Here is a 20,482-nt window from a genome sequence, read left to right on the forward strand (position 1 = left end):
AGCAACAATACCAAGACAGGAACTACTGATATCGCCTTTTCTTTTATGAAAGAGCTTGTGTAAAGTGGCAGTTTAGTCCCACTTTCTTCTGCACCTTGACTACAGTTAATCTAACAGTTTGACCAAGAGCCTAATGGAGGTACACAGTCAATAACCTGTAGACTGTCATACATTTGATGGCTTCACATATTGTTCATGTTAACATGTACTAGGACTTATCAATTCTGTGAAACATTATAGAATATAAGAAAACAAAAATAGTACTAAAATTACTGGAAACATCATTGCATAAAATTTTATAGTAGCAAAACTGAATTACCCAACAACGGTACTTGAGAAGGGCAAAAGAAATACTCTCTTTTTCAGAGTATACTGAACTCACCAGGAGCAGTTGCTTTGACTTAAATGATTTTTGGATCAAGCTGTAGTTTAGTATTTTATTACACAGTATCATTGCATTAAAGTGAAGAGGGCGAGGCCAAGTATGCCAAGACTATAAGGGTGAATGAGATAGTGGGCAGGAAAACACAAAGGGGGAAATATCTATGTTTAATCATGTAAGGAAGCAAAGCAAGGAGAAAGACAGGTTGCTTACCAGTAACTGTAGATCTTCGAGTGGTCATCTGTGCATTCACACTCATGGGATAGAGCGCCTGCGCTGATTCCCAAATCGGTACCTAAAAAGCCCGGGAGTTTTTCGCGCTCGGCGCCAATGGGCATGCGCGGGTGTCCCAATGCGCATGCTTGCCAGCGCCAGAGCGAGGATCCCGCCAGTTCCTTCCTGACCGCTGGAAGTCCCTAATGGAGGGAGACTGTCAGCAGTTGGGAAGGAGGGTGGGTAGTGTGAATGCACAGATGACCACTCGAAGATCTACAGTTACAGGTAAGCAACCTGTCTATCTTCTTCGTGGTCTTTGTGCTTCACACTCATGGGAGATTAGCAAGCAAGACATACCTGGAGGCGGGAAGACGGTCACCCGGAAGAAACAGCTTGCAGCACCGCAGTACCCAAACGAGTCCTCTGTTGAGCATGCACGTCCAGCACGTAGTGCTTCATAAAGGCATGCGGAGAGGACCAGGTGGCAGCCTTACAAACATCCGTCAGGGACACGCATTTCAGGAACGCCACCGATGTCGCCATTGCCCTTGTAGAGTGGCCGCGAATAGGCCCAAATAACGGCTTCTTAGCCAACAAATAACACAGTTTAATAGTCTCAATGAGCCATTTTGAAAGCCTCTGAGATGAAATCCTGGAACCTAACTTAGGGGCAGCGTATGAAACAAAAAGCAGCTTGTCCTTGCGAAAACTCTTGGAACAACTTAAATAAAACAATAAAGCATGCTTTACGTCTAAAGCATACAACCTACGTTCCTCATCCGAGGAAGGCGTAGGATGAAAAGTGGGCAACCAAACTTCTAGGTTGAGGTGGAACTGAGAAACCACCTTGGAGAGAAAAGAAATATCAGGAGCTAACGAAACTCCAGCTTCCTGAAAAACAAGATACGGGTAGTCACAACGCATCGCCATGAGCTCCCCCGCACGACGTGTTGATGTGATGGATACCAAAAACGCAGTCTTCCATGAGAGAAGCTGTAACGAACACGTGGCCATTGGCTCAAAAAGATGACGAGTCAATCTGTCCAACACCAAAGTCAAATCCCACAACTGTGGGGGCAATCTGGATGGGGGATGAAGCCTAAGCAGACCCTTCAAAAACCTCTTAGAATGAGGGTGTGCAAAAACAGAATGTCCCTCCACTGGTTCATGGAATGCAGATATTGCTGCCAAATAAACCCTGATGGAGGAAAAAACAAGGCCAGCATCCACAAGAGATAACAAAAACTCAAAAATTACTGACAATCCCATCCTTTGGGGAGAAACTGAAGGATCAATTAGGAACTGAAGGAACTTCCGCCACTTCCTATCATAGGAAGCACGGGTAGAAAGTTTCCTGCTATTCAGGAAGACGTGCTGGACTCTGCTAGAGAACGACCCTTGGCACTTACCGTGAGGGGTCCTTCTCCTAAGAGGACAGGAGGACATCTTGGGTGTTTCCCACCGTCCAATCAGGGAGGAAGGAATCTTTAAAAACTTCCCCTTCCTGTGGCTGTGGGAACCACCCTCCTTCCAGTTCGGGTGACTCCGAGAAGCAGTACAAAAATCTTTGCAACTATTGCTGCTATGAAAAAAACAGAATCTAACTGGCGGTCGGGAAAAAACTTGGCACCAGCCTCTCAGACCGACTAAGAGAAAACTCGTATCTAAAAAACAAGAACAGGTAAACTACAGGTAGTCTATAACAGGAGATATACACAGCTGTAGACGAAGGCTACAGAAAGGAAATCGGATACAGATAGATGCTGCCCAAGGTAGGGCGATAGAAGGGAGGGCAAGATGTCCTCCTGTCCTCTTAGGAGAAGGACCCCTCACGGTAAGTGCCAAGGGTCATTCTCCCTAAGAGGCGGAGGACATCTTGGGTGCTCCCATAGCAGTGTGATAGTCAGGGTGGGATCGTCCTACTCAGGCAGCACATGTTGCAGGATTCATCTGCCAAAGGCTGCCTCCGCCGATGCATATGCGTTCAACTTATAGTGGCGGATAAAAGTGGAGATAGATGACCACATGGCTGCCTTGCACACCTCCTCGATGGAAGCGTTCCTGCTAAAGGCAGCATTGGTAGCCGCACTCCTGGTTGAGTGTGCAGTGATCCCTAGCGGTACTTGAAGGTTTAACGCCTTATACGCCTCCGATATACACTGCTTGATGGCGTAGCTAATTGCTGACTTGGACATCTTCTCTCCCAGCATGGGCGCTGCTATATTGATGAACATGGAGTCTGATTTGCGAAAAGGCTCAGTTTTGATAAGGTAGATCTTAATTGCTCTTCGCACGTCTAAGGTATGCCATGTGCGCTCCTTGGGATGCTTGGGATCCGGACAGAAAGATGGCAAGTTGATCTCTTGACTTTGGTGAAATCTGGAGGAAACCTTCGGTTGGAAGGTGGGGTCCGGATAGAGGACCACCTTATCCTTGTGGAACACACACAGCTCCCTTTTTACTGACAAGGCCCTAATCTCCGACACTTTTCTGGCCGATGTTATTGCCACCAGGAAGATGGTCTTCATACGCATCATCTTTAGAGGCACAGAACTTAAGGGCTCGAATGGTGGGCCTGTTAGGGCCGAGAGTACCGGGTTCAATCTCCAGGTAGGGAACCGATGTACTTGTGGCGGAGAACTCATGGCAGCTCCTCTGAGGAACCGCCGAATATGAGGGTGAGATGAGAGGTTCACGCTGTCCACCTGCTGGATGACCGAGGACAAGGCCGCCACCTGACGTTTGAGGGTAGCTGGTTTTAATCCAGAATGAAGACCGTCCTGCAGAAACTGAAGAATCTTGGGGATAGAAGGCTGTAACGGATCCACGGCCTTTCTCCGACACCACATGTGGAAGGCCTTCCAAGTCATATTGTAGATCCGCGTTGTGGAGCTTCTTCTGGATGCGAGGATGGTATTTGTCACGTCAGTTGCATAACCAAAATCTAATAGAGAGCGCCGTTCAACCTCCAAGCAGTCAATTTCAGCCAGTCTGGATGAGGATGCCACACCGGGCCCTGTAACAGCATGTCTGGGTAGATTGGTAGGTGAAGAGGCTCTGCTATTGACATCTGTTGGATTGATGAGAACCAGTGACGTCGCGGCCACCAGGGAGCAACCAGGATGACCTCGGCCTTTAGCAGTCTGATCTTTCGAAGCAACCTCGGAATGATCGGGATTGGGGGGAAGGCGTAGAGAAGACCTTGTGGCCAGGGAGATGTTAACGCGTCCGTGGCCTCCGCTTGATAGTGGTAGTACCTCGTGTAGAATCGAGGAAGTTGGTGGTTCTGGAAAGACGCAAAAAGATCCAACACCAGTGGACCGAAGTGATCCACTATCATTAAGAAAAGCTTCTTGTTGAGAGACCACTCTCCCGATTGAATGTTCTCCCGGCTGAGCCAGTCCGCCTTCACATTGCAAATCCCTTTGATATGTTCTGCTCGTATAGATTTCAGATGTCTCCCCGCCCATTCGAACAGCTTCCCGGCCTCCATGTGAAGGGAACTCGACCTGGATCCCCCTTGATTGTTTAAGTAGGCCTTGGCTGCGATATTGTCCGTTCGAACCAGGACATGCTTCCCGGTCACCTGGTCCTGAAAGTATAGAAGAGCCAGGCAAATGGCCCGGAGCTTCAGGAGGTTGATCAGAAGACAAGTCTCCTCGGTTGTCCACTGGCCCTGGGTAGGGATCTCGTTGAGGGTCGCCCCCCATCCTGCAAGGCTGGCATCCGAAAATAGTTGTATTTCGTTCTCTACGAAGTAGGTCCTCCCCTGGCGCAGGTTGTGATCCTTCGTCCACCATAAGAGACTGTCCTTGACCTTCTTGGGAACTGTCAGCGACATAGGGCGCTTCTCCATGATCTGGGTCTGAAAAGGACGCAAGAACATCTGGAGTTGCCTGGTGTGAAAACGACCCCATTGAAGTGCCTCTAGATTTGAAACAAGTAGACCCATGAGTCTTGCTAGAGTCTGGAGAGACGACGATGGTTCCCGCACTACCTGGAGCACCAACGTCTTGGTCCTCAGTATCTTGTCTCCTGAGAGGAAAATGGAATTCAGGTTTGTGTCGATGACCATACCCAGGTGTTGTAATCTCTGGGACGGATGTAAATGACTCTTGGGGATGTTGATTATGAACCCGTGTTGTTGAAGACAGGATATGGTGTGTAGAACGTCCTGCTCCGCACTCTCCCTCGATGAAGATCTTATCAGGAGGTCGTCGAGGTAAGGGTGCACATGTATCCCTCTCTGTCTGAGGACTGCTATCAGGTTCACCAAAACCTTGGTGAACACCTGCGGTGCTGTCGCCAGGCCGAAAGGTAGGGCTCTGAATTGGTAGTGAGTCCCGTTTACGCAAAAGCGAAGAAACTTGCGATGTGCTGGTAGAATTGGAATGTGTAGATAGGCCTCTGTTAGGTCCAGAGATGCCATGTAGTCCTGATGGTGCAGGGCTTCCGTTACAGATTTGATGGACTCCATCCTGAAGTGACGGAGGTTGATATGCCTGTTTAAAAATTTCAGGTCTAGAATCGCTCTCCAGTCCCCGTTTTTCTTGGGCACCGTGAAGAAGATGGAATAGACGCCTTGACATCTCTGCAATGGAGGAACAGGTTCTATCGCTGCAATTTCCAGTAAGTGTTGGATTGCTTTGAGGGTGATGCTTCTTCGTTCTGGGTTTGAGTGAAGAGGAGAAACCAAATAACGATCTCGAGGTGTCCTTTTGAATTCTATGGGGTAACCCCATGAAACGATTTCCAAAGTCCAAGCATCGACCCTCGAGGCCGCCCACGTCTGTTGGAAATGTAGCAGACGGCCCCCCACTGGAATAGAATCCCAGTCATGCTTTGTTGGGCTTGGGTCCTTTCTCGAATTTGTCGGACCTGTCAGGTTGATTCCTCTGGAAATGGGAATTGGAGAAGCCCTTTTGGAAACTCTGTTTGGGCTGTCCCCAGGTTGTTCTTCTGAAGTACTGCTTTGGTTTGGAGAAGGTGGAGGAGGCACGAAAGGAGCCAGACCCAAAGCCTCTCTTGTCGGAACGTCGCAGATACTTGGGCATGGCCTAGCTAACAGACCGTGAGACTGCAATGCTGCAATTGGTGCGTCCACCAATGATACTTGCAGCATATCGTTAGCAAAGGCAGGTAATTCATAGAGTTTCTTGATAGAATTGGGTACCTGCCTGTTAGTACTAGGCTTGGCCCACTCAGACTTCAACTGACGTTCGAAGAACTCAGGGAAGGGAAAAACCTTGTCAGAGGATCTGAATCTGGGGAAAAAACTCCGTATTTCCCTTGGGTTTGTTTTTGGGGTTGGTTAGTGGGTGGGAAGACTCATGTTCCTCTGGGGATGCTTGCAAGTCTAGGGCAGACAGCACCTTGGCTAAGAGGGGTTGGAACTCTTCTGCCTTGAAGAATCGTGATGAGGGTTCCGGAACTGAAACGTCCTCTATCTCCTCATCAGATAAAAATTCGCCCTCCTCCCGATCTCCCCCATAGGAATCAACAGAGCGGGTCTCAGACATGGATCTTTCGCTCTCCGCCTGGTCACCGAGTAGTGGTTTCTTTGAAGCCCTATGGTGGCTGGAGCGACCTCTGGGTTTCTTTGGAGAAGGGGATCTGGAGGAGGAACTGGACCTGGGGGACCTTGGTCTCCTATGGCCAGATGCCCTGACTGCTGCCCCCACTGTCTGTTTTATTGATTCAAGAAACTCAGTAAAAAAGTTGGGTCCCATAAAGGGTACGTTACCCAAGCCCGTCTGGGGCTGGCAGGTCTGCGTGGATTCCAGTGCAGGCTGGGTCTCATCCGGAACGAAGTCTCCCGCCAGGATGTTGGCATCGGGACGATCCTGCGTCTGGAAGCTGCATGGCTGAGGTCTGTCCCCATTTCGCGCCTTTTGGCGCTCCCCAAGATGGCTGCTGTTACTGGGGAAGAGCCCTGACGAGGAAGCCTCCTCCGCAGCTGGGGAAGACCAGCGCCGCCTGCATTCGCCTTTTGCCTTCTCGCCCCTACAGGGCACGTTGCCGGCAGTCGAGGCAAGCCTGGAGGTCATGCCGGCTCCGGAGGCGGGTCTCTCGGTTCCGCACCAGGCGTCGGGAACCGGGCCGTCGTCCATGAAGGCGTCTCTTGGTCGACGCGTCATTTTCCTTCTCCTCTGCTGCTGCGGCTCGAGTTTATCCGTGTGCCGCTGTCGCGGCTTGGATTTTAGCAGCCGCGCCTCTTTGAAGCGCTGAGAGAAAGTGGTGGTGGGGGGAGGGAGGCAGAGGAGCTGAAAGGGTCTGAAGGAAGGACGAAAAGGAGCGGAAAAAATGCTGGAAGAGATATTAGAAGGTAATACAACAAGTAGGAGGTGAAGAGGAAGAAAAATATCTTTCTTTTTTTTTTTGTTAAAGAAATAGGCAAGCAATGAAAAGGATAGGAACCTAGCCTAAATGCTGCTACTCCCTGTCGAGGCAGGAAATAAAACTGGAAGGAGGGTGGTTCCCACAGCCACAGGAAGGGGAAGTTTTTTAAGATTCCTGCCTCCCTGATTGGACGGTGGGAAACACCCAAGATGTCCTCCGCCTCTTAGGGAGAACCCAAAGGGTCAATAAGCCACGCTGTCAGCTTCAGATGGGGCACGTTGTGATGGAGTACATGACCTCCCTTAGCTGACAGAAGGTCCGGTTCCGCCGGGAACTGGTAGAAGACCTCCCTCGACAATTGGAGCAGGATCGGGAACCAGTTCTGGTGAGGCCACCAGGGAGTCACCAGGATGCAGCATGGTCTCTCTCTTGCGATTTTGTTGACCACCTTCGTCAACAATGGCAGAGGCGGAAACAAATAAAGGAACCGACCTTCCCACGGAAACAGCAGACCGTCTCCCAATGACTCTGGACCCGCACCCCCTCTGGAACAAAACAGAGGACACTTCCTGTTCTCGGCTGTGGCAAAGACATCCACCTGAGGATACCCCTAAAGCTGAAAGACAGGTTGGAGGAAATGCCAGTGCAGTTCCCACTTGTGCGGGGAAGCCACGCCCCTGCTGAGGGAGTCTGCCTGCAAGTTGAGGACCCCAGGGAGATGTGCAGCCTTCACGAAGATGTCATAGTCCAGGCACTCTGACCACAGGTCCAGTGCCAATGCACAGAGCCATCGAGAGACTGTCCCCCCCTGCCTGTTGATGTAGCACAGGGCAGTGGTATTGTCTGTTAGCAGAGCAACAATCTTCCCCGCCACCAAGGGGCAGAAAGAGTGAAGAGCAAAATGAACTGCCAGCAGTTCTAAATAATTTATGTGGCAGTGAGTCAATTTCAGAGGCCAAGGGTCCCCCACACAAAGACCATTCATGTGGGCCCCCCAACCCCACAAAGATGCATCTGTTGTGATACTTACAGAAGGTGCAGGGAGATGAAAGGGAGCTCCCTGACAAATGTTGCTTTTTTACTTCCACCATTGCAGAGTTTGAAGAGTCACAGGTGGAATTACAAACCTCTTTCGAGGTGAGTCTCTCAATGGTCGAAACTGACGAAGAAACCAGAGTTTTAGGCCTCTCATCCTCAGCTTTGCAAAGAGTAGCACTCTTGTCGTCGCTGCCATCAGCCCCAGCATCCGCTGCAGCTGCTGCGCCCCACTTTCGACTTTGCAGAAGTTGCACAAGGTTGATAATGTCCACCGCTCTCTGCTGAGGCAGGAACGCCTGATGCAGGTTCGTATCCAGCAAAGCCCCTATGAACTGAACTGTCCTCGATGGAATAAGGTGTGATTTCTCCAAATTGACCTGCAGACCCAAGGTGTCGAGAAGACAAAGAGTGATGGCAATGTGGGATGACAAACTCTCTTTCGACTCCACCACAAGGAGCCAGTCATCGATGTATGGAAAGACGACTATCCCTTTAAGCCGGAGATGGGCAGCCACAACGCTCATCATCTTCGTGAACACCCGAGGTGCCGTGGACAGGCCAAACAGAAGGGCTTTGAACTGGAAGTGTTGAGAACCTACTGCAAACTGAAGGAAAAGTTTGAACGCAGGTTCCTTGAGGTCCAGAGTTGCCATCCAGTCCCCTTGGATGATGAGGGGCAGGATCGTTTCCAGAGTGGACATTCTGAACTTCTGGTACAGAATAAATTTGTTTAGATTCTGAAGATCCATGATTGGTCTTAAACCCCTGTCCCGCTTGGGAACCAGGAAGTAAAGAGAGTAGAAACCTCCCGTCCTGGCCTCCATCGGAACCTTCTCTATGGCTTGTTTCTGTAGGAGGTTGTTCATCTCCGCCAGCAGAGGTGGGGAAGGCAGTGTGGTAATTACCATGGATTGGTTCGGAATCTGAACAAAATCTATTTTGTAGCCTTCCGCTATGATGGAAAGTGCCCACCTGTCGGTAGTGATGGACTCCCAGGCCGACAGGAAGGGGCGGAGGCGGATAGAGAGAAGAAGTGGGGACGATGACACGTGCTGCGAGAAAGTCAAAGGCCCTGCTTTTGAGGGTGCGTGCCCTTGGATTTGCTGGTGTTTTGAGCCAAAGCGAAATGATTGCTGTTGTTCCCCCTGTATGGGGACCTACTCTCAGGTAGATTCGAGCGAGGTCTCCATTGTTGATCTGGAGAGAACTTCTGGTACTGTTTCTTTGACCAAGACTTGCGCCACTGCTTCTGCTTTGCAGCTCTAGATGACCCCTGCCCTCCCAGGTTCCTGGACGTTTTTATGCTCTTGTCCATTTCCTGGAGCGTACTATCAGTGGTGAAACTGAACAAGCCTTCGCCCTCAAAGGGCAGATCTTCCACAAAAGCCCTGGTATCTTGCTGGAGAGCCATGGATCAAAGCCAAGAGTGATGGCGGAGGCAAACAGCAGAGGTGATGGTCTTTGCTGAGACATTGACCATATGCTTTGCTGCAGCCAATTGTTGTTTGGCTACAGCAAAGCCCTCCTTCTGCAACTTCTTTGCAGCCGATCTTTTCTCATCACTTAGGGAAGACAGAAGGGGGATAAGTTGTTCCCATACCGAATATTGGTATCTAGCCATGCTTGCAGCATAGTTAGATACCTTTACTCCGAGGGCCCCAGCCGAGTAGAATTTTCTCCCCACATTATCCAGCTTCTTTCCCTCCTTATCTGGTGGAGAAGAGTGTGTTTTTCGGGCCTTCGATGAGGAGGAAACGACCACCGAATTAGGCTTTGGATGAGTGAAGAGAAACTCCGCTCCCGACTCTTGGACCCGATACATATGGTCCAGCCTCCTTGATGACACCGGTGTCGATGCTGGCTTCGCCCAAGGCTCCTTCACGGCTTGAAGAATGACCTTCGTTACCGGTAGGGCAACCGCTGTAGACGTGTCCCGTTGCATAATGTTGAACACGGTGTCATCTACAACGGGTTGTAGTTGGGTCACCGGCAGCGAAAGGGAGAGTGCCATCCTGTTCACCAGGTCCCCATACAACTTCATATCCTCTGAAGGTGAGATAGGAAGATCCTCAGCCATATGAGACACAGGAAAAGGCTCCAAAGCCCGATCCGGTTCATCGGTACCACCCTCGGAGTCCGATGATGAAGACTCTCTGCGCAGGGAGTGTTCCGAGAGCACCGGCGTTGACTCCCTCACAGGTGACTGAATCAACCCCGATGATCGAGGTTGGACTTCTTCCACCACCACTTCACATCTGTCTGGCGGGATGGAAATCGATGTCAACGGACGTCTTCTGGACTGCTGAGAGAGTTGGGACATGTGAGACGCCTCGAACTGCTGGTCCCAGTCTGCAAACTCCCGTGGAGGGTACCATTGGTACGGTGGATAGGGATAGGCATATGAAGGCCATTGACGCTGTTCCCATGGTGGAAGCGGTGGGAAGCGATGAGCTATCGCAGTCGGTTCTAGCTCCCTCTGACCTCTCGCCTGAACCATCGGTGCCGAAGACCGAGTCGCTCTCGCTGCGCCGCCTGGACCCTGAAGAGTGGGAGCGCTGAGTCAGGTTGATCTTGTGCTCTGATGCCAATAGGCGTAGCTGCGAAGCACTGCCTCTCGACACCGAAGGGCTACGACGTGGGGACGCCAAGATCTTCCTCGGTGGAGCTGTCGATGCCGAAGCGTCGTGCGAAGGCAAAGGAGTGTGGGATGGTCTCTTCTTCCGCTTCTCCTTTGATTTCACCTTCTTCGGCGCGGATGATCGGGTCCCTGAATCATCCCGACGCTTCTTAGCCGGGGTGTCCACAGACCCTTCAGAAGGCCGTTTAGTGGAATGCCCGCGCTTGTCCGGCATCTCGGTCCTGATCAGCGAAGCCTCAGCTGATATGACCGTCGGAGCTGTGGCCTCTTCCATCGGTACCGACGGGGACGATGCCATCTTCTGAGGATGAAGGGCCGACTCGACTAGCGCTGCCCAAAGCCTCGCCGCTCGATTCTTCCGAGTTTGTTTAGAGAAACTCAGGCAGTGGGTGCAAGAATCCACGTGGTGTCCCTCGCCCAGACAGAGAAGACAGAGAAAATGGCCGTCGGGGGGGGGGGGCAATCTTCTTCCCACAGGAGCAGCACCTCTTTAAAAAAACCCAGCGTCTTTCCATAGATGCCCAGGAAAAAACCCACCCAGGAAAGTCTCTGAGGGGAAAAACAGGGGGGAAAACTAAGCCCCGAAGGGCAAGTCCAACAAGCCTTTTTTTTTTTTTTACAACAACACTATCTAAACTACTAACTAACTAACTACACTAAGAAAACATTAAACGGGCTATATACAATAGGCAGAAGCAATCCAAAATTACTTTACCGACCGGGGACATGAAAGGAGATCCTCTCAGCGCAGCGGTCAGAAAGGAACTGGTGGGATCCTCGCTCTGGTGCTGGCGAGCATGCACATTGGGACGCCTGCACATGCCCGTTGGCGCCGAACGCAAAAAAATCCCGGGCTTTTTAGGTACCGATTCGGGGATCAGCGCAGGCGCTCTATCCCATGAGTGTGAAGCACAGAGACCACGAAGAAGATTATAAAATTATGTTTACAACTACAGGGAAAATCAGCACAGGTTAATGGGCAACATGGTTTTATACATACTAAGGGGTCTGGCCCAGACATAGTCAAATCAGTCATTTCTCAAGAGCACAAAATTACTATGCCTTGAAACAGGATTGATGTATTGATTGAACCATTCATTTTAAAGCAACTGCTCAGTATGGAGATAAGGCAGGCACATTGTCCATTGGAGAGGGCCTCAGTTGGAAGTTCTAGGAGAGGAAGGTCTGGTTCCCCCTTTGTCAGCATCACTTACCTTCATGACCCATTCCAATGTGCACCTAGAGTCCTACACATTGTAGCAGGCATATGAGAAGAATGTACATGCAGGATGCTGTAATACCTACATAGAAAAGGTGAACCTACTGATTGCCCTCTTGTGTCAAGTGCCTTTACCCATCATGCTATGTACACACAGAAGTTAAAAGTTACTCACGTTCATTGTCACCACCAGGAGGGCGATAAAAAGACAACCCCAGGGAGATTAGGGCTGCAATTTCCAAGATGATCAATGTGACATCCTGAAGCGCTTCCCAAACCAACTGTAGGAAGGTTTTGGCCTTTTTTGGTGGGATGAAGTTCTGGCCAAATGCTTGCCTTCTTTTCTCGAGATCGGCAGGGTTCCCAGACAGGCCTAGAAGCAAGAAAAGGAGAAGACAGAGAGAGTGTCACAGAAATATTACCGTTATTTGGTGTAGTGGTTTGGTGTAGTGGTTAAGTGCATGGACTCTTATCTGGGAGAACCGAGTTTGATTCCCCACTCCTCCATTTGCACCTGCTGGAATGGCCTTGGGTTAGTCATAGCTCTGGCAGAGGTTGTCCTTGAAAGGGCAGCTGCTGAGAGAGCCCTCTCAGCCCCACCCACCTCACAGGGTGTCTGTTGTGGGAGGAGAAGATATAGGAGATTGTAAACTGCTCTGAGTCTCTGATTCAGGGAGAAGGGCGGGGTATAAATCTACAATTCTTCTTCTTCTTCTATATTCTCAGTCTTATTTTATTTTACTTCACTTCATTTATACCCTGCCTTTCTCCCCACTGGGACCCAAAGTGGCTTGTGTCATCCTCATTTCCTCCACGTTATCCTCAAAAAAATCTTGTAAGGTAGTTTAGGCTGAGACTGTGTAACTGATCTAAGGCCATCCAATAAGCTTACAGTGGAGTAGGAATTCAAATCTAGATCTCCCAGATAATTGTCTGACATTTTAACCACAACACCACACTAGTATGTCATTCATCTTCCATTAACTTTCATTATTTATATTACAGACATCCTTTGCATCCTTTCTTAGAACTGGAACTCTCTTATGACGGACACTGCCTGCAACAACATATTGTCAGCAAGTGTGTACCAACTACAGCAGATCAAATACTTAGGATTTGTTCACACAAGCAAATTTGTGGAAGGGATTCTTGCTGCTTTCCCCTTCACATTGTACTTCGCCAAAGCTGCCCCTGACCTTCAGGGAATGATTAGGAGCAATATGGGAAATGGCTTGGAGGACTGCTGTTAAGAAGGATGAACTGGGACAGGAAGAAGTGCAGGGCAGGGGGGAGCAACATGCTAATTCCCCCTTTCAGTTGCAGCTCCCAAGGAATGGAAGGGTCATTAAGAGAGGTGAAGCAGCTCACCAGATTATAGCATAGCTTAGACAGCACTGGCATCCTGGAAACATAATATTCCTTAGACCAGAGCCACATACATAACTACGGAGCTCTACAGGCATGGAATCTAATATTTACTGTGGAAACTTGGCATCCAGAGAACTGGGCTATTCAGCTCCATGCATCTGTATAATAAAACTTTCAACTAAAATAAATTGCGGCAGGAAAATATGTATAGAGTATTCTCAAGAGCATGCATAAATCACAGCTGGAAAGAGTGTGGTATCAGCAAAATCTGCATCTCAAAGGACCTCCACTGATACTCTATAGTAGCAGTCCCCAACCTTTTTGGCACCAGGGACCAGTTTTGTGGAACACAATTTTTCCATGGGCAAGGGATGTGTATGTGTGATGGTTTCGGGATGATACAATTGTGCACTTTATTTTGGTGTGGTGGTTAAGTGTGTGGACTCTTATCTGGGGGAACCGGGTTTGATTTCCCACTCCTTCACTTGCAACTGCTGGAATGGCCTTGGGTTAAGCTGTTGCAGAGTTGTTCTTGAAAAGGCAGCTTCTAGGAGAGCTCTCTCAGCACCCCCCTCGCCTCACAGGGTGTCTGTTGTGAGGGAGGAAGGGGAAGGAGATGGTAGGCCGCTCTGAGCCTCCTTAAAAGGGCAGCTTCTGGGTGAGACCTCTCAGCCCCACCCACCTCACAGGATGTTTGTTGTGGGAGAGGAAGATAAAAGAGATTGTGAGCCACTCTGAGATTCAGAGTGGAGGGCAGGATATAAATCCAATTTGTTGTTGTTATTGTTGTTTACTACTACTACTACTGCATTGTAATATATAATGAAATAATTATACAACTCACGGCCCAGTTGCTAACAGGCCACGGACCGGTACTGGTCCACAGCCTGTCACGGGCTGGGGCCGGGTCAGGCAAAGTCCAGGGGCAGTCCAAGGTCTGTAGCCGGTGAGCAAAGAGGGTCCAAGGCGCCAAAACCGAATCACAGTCCAGGTATCGCAGGTCAGAGGTTCAGAAGCCGAAGTCAGGGGGTCCAGAAGTCAGAGCCAAAGTCAGGGGGTCCAGAAGCCAAAGTCAAAAGCTGAAGTGTATGCTAGAACGTCAGGTAAGTGACTAGTTGCTTCCACAAAGCCTCCTCCCAAAGCCCACAGCTATATAGCCCTCTGCTGTCTGTTGCCCATTTGGGCTAATTGCTGGCTCAGAGAGGCAGCCAGGATCCTGCTGAGACTCAAGCATCCTCACTCCTAGAAGGGCCAGAATCCTTTCAAAACTCAGGGCTCAGGGAGCGTCTTGCTCGTGAGCGTGCCGCCCTCCTCCGATCCCTGAGGTCCTGACGAAGGCGGTCACGCACACGAGCCACCCGAGAGGGCGAGGCAGGGGGGGGCTTGGATCTTCTCCAGCAGGAGGCAGGGGCACTGGTGCAGGTGGCAGGGGCACAGTTTCTTCTGCAGGCTCAGCTTCTCCTGCAGGGTCCCCAGTACCCATGACACAGCCCAGGGATTGAGGACCCCTGCTCTAAAGGATGAAGAGGAGAGGGATCTTGAAGACTACCATTAACCATCCTTATAGTCTGCCACCCAACTCCTCAGAGTGTGCTAGGGAAGGAGAAAATCCACATTCTCTTTTAAAACAAATTATTAAAATTCTGTGTCCCCCCCCACCCAATCCTGGTTTCTCATTCAACAGACTGACCATCTCCAACAGCCTCAGTAACTCTGCAGCATCAATTGCTCCATCCTCCACAAATGCCTTAAAAAACTCTGCACAGAATAATTAACTAAACCAGAAGAGCATTAGGCAAAGTAGATAAATGCTAATCTACATAATTTGCATAATTGATTTTCGTCACAGAATTAGGAGTTTTAAAAAGTTAAATACGGTACGTGCTGGGCTTCTAAGGGAAACTTCACGCAGGAAACTGTACTAGGGTTACCAGGAGACCTCTCTGCCTCTGCCTGTCATCTTTCAGCTAGGCAAATAATAATAAGAAGAACAATTGCAGATTTATACCCCCCCTTCTCTCTGAATCAGAGACTCAGAGTGGCTTACAATCGCCCATATCTTGTCCCCCCACAACAGACACCCTGTGAGGTGGGTGGGCCTGAGAGGTCTCTCTCAGCAGCTGCCCTTTCAAGGACAACCTCTACTAGAGCTATCGCTAACCCAAGGCCATTCCAGCAGGTGCAAATGGAGAAGTGGGGAATCAAACCTGGTTCTCCTAGATAAGAGTCCATGCACTTAAACCACTACACCAAACTGAGGAAAATGTCAAGCAAAACAGGAGACAATTACACCACTTCCAGCATGACCACAAGTGATATCATGTTGGACGATACTCTAGTGTTTTCCCAAAATTCTATGATTAAATTGGAAGTGTCATCATCACAAAAGCCTCCCTCATCTCCCATTGGTTGCTAGACATGGCCTTGCAACCCTAAGTTGCCCTTCTAAGTAATTTTTCTGGCCAAGTGCTGTAATGTCTGCTTATGAGACTGGCATATACAACAGTCTGAAGAGGCTCAAGATCTTTGTGTTTAATGCATGAGTAGACAAAGTATTCATTTTTTTTTCCACTTCAGGATTTTTAACTCAGGAGTTATCTGAGCATGTATCTGAAGAATATCAGTTGCATATAGACACATAAAGCTGCCTTATACTGAATTAGACTACTGGTCCATTAAGATCAGTATTGCCTACTCACTGGAAGCAGCTGTCCAGGATCTCAAGATGAGATCTTCCACAGCACCTGCTACCTGGTCCTTTTAACTAGAAAAGCCAGGAATTGGTTGCCAAGCAGATGCTCAACTACTGAGCTACAGCCTCTCTCCAAGTGTGCCGTTGCTACCAATGTCTTCTACTTAATACTGCCTTGCATAGTTTCTGGATCAAACACGGACTCTGAGGGTGTTTTCGCACTCACCTTCAGCCGGCGCCGCGACCCTCTTGACGACGGAGGATCTGTGCTGATTTCCCACACGAAGCGCTGGAGCAACCAGAACAGCCGCCAATTTCCGGCGCGAAGCCCGCTCAAGCGTTTTCCTGCTTCCTGGCGATTTGCGTTTGAGCGGGCTTCGCGCCGGAAATTGGCGGCTCTTCTGGTTGCTCCAGCGCTTCGTGTGGGAAATCAGCACAGATCCTCCGTCGTCAAGAGGGTCGCGGCGCCGGCTGAAGGTGAGTGCGAAAACACCCTGAAAGTAAGAATTTATCTTTACACACGATGTAGAAAAGGGACTGTGGGAAGAGATGGATTCTTAAAGAAAAAATAAAGTAATATTTCAAATAATTTTGAAACTATGGGGAGATGGGACTTTTTTTGGGGGGGAGGAGGGAACAAATATGCAATACTTACTTTCCTAAACTTTTACTGATTTAATGTAAAATAAATAATACATAACTTAGAATAAAGCAGGGGACAAATTGCACCTTTAAGACCAACAAAGTTTTATTCAGAATGTTGTCAAGCATGCGATTTTCAAAAGAACGAGTCAAGTGGATACAAAACTACGTTTATTGCTAAATCGAGCTGCTCTCCTGGTACAGGACCTTGAGAGTGATACCAACAATACATTGATACACTTCTTTTAAGACACACTTCAAAGGATTCTCACGGGAGGGGTAAGGAATGCCAGCCAGCACATAAACTATCATAAAAGTCTACATTCTCACTACATTATCAGTATCTTCTCCTTGCTTTCCCAGATGGCCTACACTCCCATGTAGGAATGTATGGGAAGGTGTCACTTCTCATCTCACTCCTAGTTTCGTTTTTCACTATTCCGCTACACAAAGCAATAAAGCAAGAAGGGGGGGGGGAAGAATAACAGAGCCATGTTACACCAACCCTCCAAGATGTTTTACAGACCAGCTTTATGGAGGGCCCTAAAACCATAGATCACCATTGAGTTTTACCATGCTTGACAAATGTAAGCTTTCATGCGCTAGAAGCACACTTCATCAGACAACAGTATGAAATGGCAAGCAGTCCTAAATACAGAGAAAGTGGGCAGAGAGTTAGTATGCAAAGTCATGGAAATGTTTTTAGCAGATTAAAAGAATCACAAGTTGGGGTCTGGTGTTTGTTAGTTTGTGCTGACTGGGCTGAAACAACAATGAAAGGCAATATAAGTCAGAATAGCAGATTGATGTCCTGTCATTTAAGTATCCTGGGTGTAAAGTGCAATAAATGAGAGTCTGTTGTAATGTTAGCTCTGGGTTAAAATTAAGTCACAGATTTCTCAGAGGTTTAATTTAAACATGTAACACACACAGGGCTTTTTTTGAGCAGGAATGCAGAGAAACGCAGTTCCAGCTAGCTTGGTGTCAGGGGGTATGGCCTAATATGTAAATAAGTTCCTACTGGGTTTTTTATGCAAAAAAGCCCTATGCAAAATAATGGTGTAATTAGGGGATGTGGCTTAATATGCAAATGAGTTCTTGCTGTGCTTTTTCTACCAAAAAGGCCCTGAACACACATATAAACATAATTCTAGTTTGCCATTAGAAAAAAGGAATACATTTGCATTTATATCCCGCTTGCGGAGAGGGCGGGATATAAATGCAAAGTAATAAATAATAAATAAATAAATAATTAAAACATAGGGGAAGATGAGTTAGGAGAGCCAGTTTGGTGTAGTGGTTAAGTGTGCGGACTCTTATCTGGAAGAACCGGGTTTGATATGTAAATAAGTTCCTGCTGGGTTTTTTCTGCAAAAAAGCCCTTTGCGAAACAATGGTGCAATTAGGGGGTGTGGCTTAATATGCAAATGAGTTTCTGCTGTGCTTTTTCTACCAAAAAGGCCTTGAACACACATATAAACATAATTCTAGTTTGCCATTAGAAAAAAGGAATACATTAAAATATACTCCATTTGCACCTGCTAGAATGGCCTTGGTTCAGCCATAGCTCTGGCTAGGCTTCCCAACCCTCCCGCCCTGGCGGGGGACCCCAGGTTTTCCACCCCCTTCCCCCGCTCCCCATAAAAACAGAAGCGGGGGGAGGGGGGAAATGGCGCAGGGGAGCATGGCGAGCCACCCGATCATGGATCGGGCGAGGCCGCCGCACCGCTGCACTGCACGCCCAAGCGCTTGCATCCGAGCAGCGCCCCCTGGGCATGCAGCCAGCGATGCGCCCTCACCCTGCACGCCCCTGCTCAGCTCACCCGCTACGGAGGCTCCAGCTCCGCTCCCGACCACTCAGGCTCCAGCGCGGAATGCGGCCCAGCCAGGTGACAAAGGCAGGCGATTGGGCCCCCGCTCGGCCCCGCCCACGGCCACCTCTTCCTCCTCCTCTTCGCGCCTTCCCCGCCGGCCCGTGCCAAGTTCCCTTGTGCGCTGCCCGTGCCAAGTGCACCCTTTGCGCGCTGCCCGGGGCGAGCCCCGCGTGTGCCCGGTCCGGAGCAGGTAAGACCAGCTGGGCTTTCGGGGGAGAAGACGGAGAAGGGGGACACTGGGCCTGGCTGGAGGCGGCCGCCAGCTAGCGGTAGGTCTGCCCGGGCCACGTGGGGGGTGGACTGGGGCTGGGCACCTGGCGCGTAAACAGAGCCTCGGGCAGAGGAAGAGGAGGAGGTGGCTGCAGGCTGCTGTCTCCATGCGGGGTTGCCAAGTCCCACTCAAGAAATATCAGGGGATTTGGGGTGGGGGGAGCCAGGAGCAAGGGTGTGGCAAGCACCATTAAACTCCCAAGGGAGTCCTGGCGCTCACATCTGCACGGACCTCAACGCCTTGGAAATGCCTTCCCTCCATTGGAAAGAAGGAAGCAGATAGGCGTGCGGAGAAGAGGCAGCAGCGCTCGCCACGCTCCCCGGCGCCGTTTCCCCCCTCCCCCCTAGCTCCACCCCAGTGTCTCCTGGCTCCACGCCCAAAGTCTCCTGGCTCCACCCCCAAAGTCCCCAGATATTTCACGGGTTGGACTTGGCAACCCTAGCTCTGGCAGAGGTTGTCCTTGAAAGGGCAGCTGCTGTGAGAGCCCTCTCCAGCCCCACCCACCTCACAGGGTGTCTGTTGTGGGGGAGGAAGGTAAAGGAGATTGTGAGCCGCTCTTTGGAGTGGAGGGCGGGATATAAATCCAATATCATCATCTTCTTATATGTAATGAACAATGTGCCTTCTAAGCTGTGGAGTCTTGTGAGCATTAAAGTTGTGAGCTACTGGCAGTAAAGTTGTGAGCTACTGCATAAATTAATTTGCTCTAGGGCCATTTTTCCTGAGCTGAGACAAAAATGTGTGAGCTGGAGGCTAAAAAATTGTGAGCTAGCTCTCACTAACTCACTTAGAGAGAACACTGGTAATGAGATAAACAGCCAATATCCCTTATCTGAGTGTGTCATTACCAAAATATTATTCTGATACACTATTCTAAAAAAGTAATACACTGGAATACTTTGGATATATAGCTATACTTGGTGAAAGTGGGTTTAGTATATGTAATGAGATTTTAAAAAAACGCAATATCCCTGTTCAGTCCTGGGAAGGCGCTTATTCCAAGTTTCATAATAATTTGTAATACAGCAATTTCCCTCTCCATTCTGTTCTTGAAGTTCCTTTGCAGCAAAACAGCAACTTTGAGGTCACCCATTAAATATTCTGGAAGGTTAAAATGTTCTATTGTTTTCTCAGTTTTGTGATTCCTGATGTCAGATTTGTGTCCATTTATCCTTTGTCGTAGTGTTTGTCCTGTTTGCCCTATATACAGAACTGAAGGGCATTGTTGGCATTTAATGGCATATATAATGTTGGAAGATGAACAAGGGAATGAGCCTGAAATGGTGCAGCACATGTTCTACTTGCATATGCATATTTATGGAATTTAAGATATAAATATCTCTATAATAAAATCTGCAAATATACCACATACTTGAGAAAGAGCTGCAAACTGTTGCACCCTATGCCACCAAAGTTCATGTATTTTTAATTTTTGTGATATGAGAGTAGTGAGAAATAAAAGTTTAAAGTAGAAAGTAATTTTTGTAGTAAACTATTTGGACTGAAATCCTCTTATAGAGCGACGATAAGAATGGCCAAAGTGTTCGGTTGAAAACACTGAACTCTTCAATAATGTGCTATCATTTAAACACAACACATTAATTGTTGCCAAAATTATTTACATTTAAACAAAAAGATTGAAAATATGGTGTATGTTTACAGTATAAGGTTCCCGCCCCCAGTGTTCTCCCAAGTTTTCCATTTTTTATTGGAAAAATTAAGAAAATCCTAATACTCTTTTATGCTGTGCATTTTCAATGAGTAAGACAAGGTTTTTGTCATTCAAAAAGAAAAAATATTTCA

At 48.7% G+C, this 20,482-nt stretch overlaps 1 protein-coding gene across 5 annotated transcripts in view; it reads right to left on the reverse strand.

The window, feature by feature from the left end:
• Positions 1–20,482, reverse strand: part of ATP2B4 (ATPase plasma membrane Ca2+ transporting 4) — a 245,815-nt gene that overhangs the window by 76,999 nt on the left and 148,334 nt on the right. For all 5 annotated transcript variants that reach the window (XM_060231399.1, XM_060231401.1, XM_060231398.1 and 2 more), the window contains exon 3: positions 12,008–12,205. In XM_060231399.1, coding sequence (XP_060087382.1) covers positions 12,008–12,205 — 198 coding nt within the window. The remainder of the gene's footprint in view (positions 1–12,007; positions 12,206–20,482) is intronic.

This window comes from Heteronotia binoei, chromosome 2 (genome assembly GCF_032191835.1).
Source record: "Heteronotia binoei isolate CCM8104 ecotype False Entrance Well chromosome 2, APGP_CSIRO_Hbin_v1, whole genome shotgun sequence".
In the NCBI taxonomy this organism is placed as follows: domain Eukaryota; kingdom Metazoa; phylum Chordata; class Lepidosauria; order Squamata; family Gekkonidae; genus Heteronotia; species Heteronotia binoei.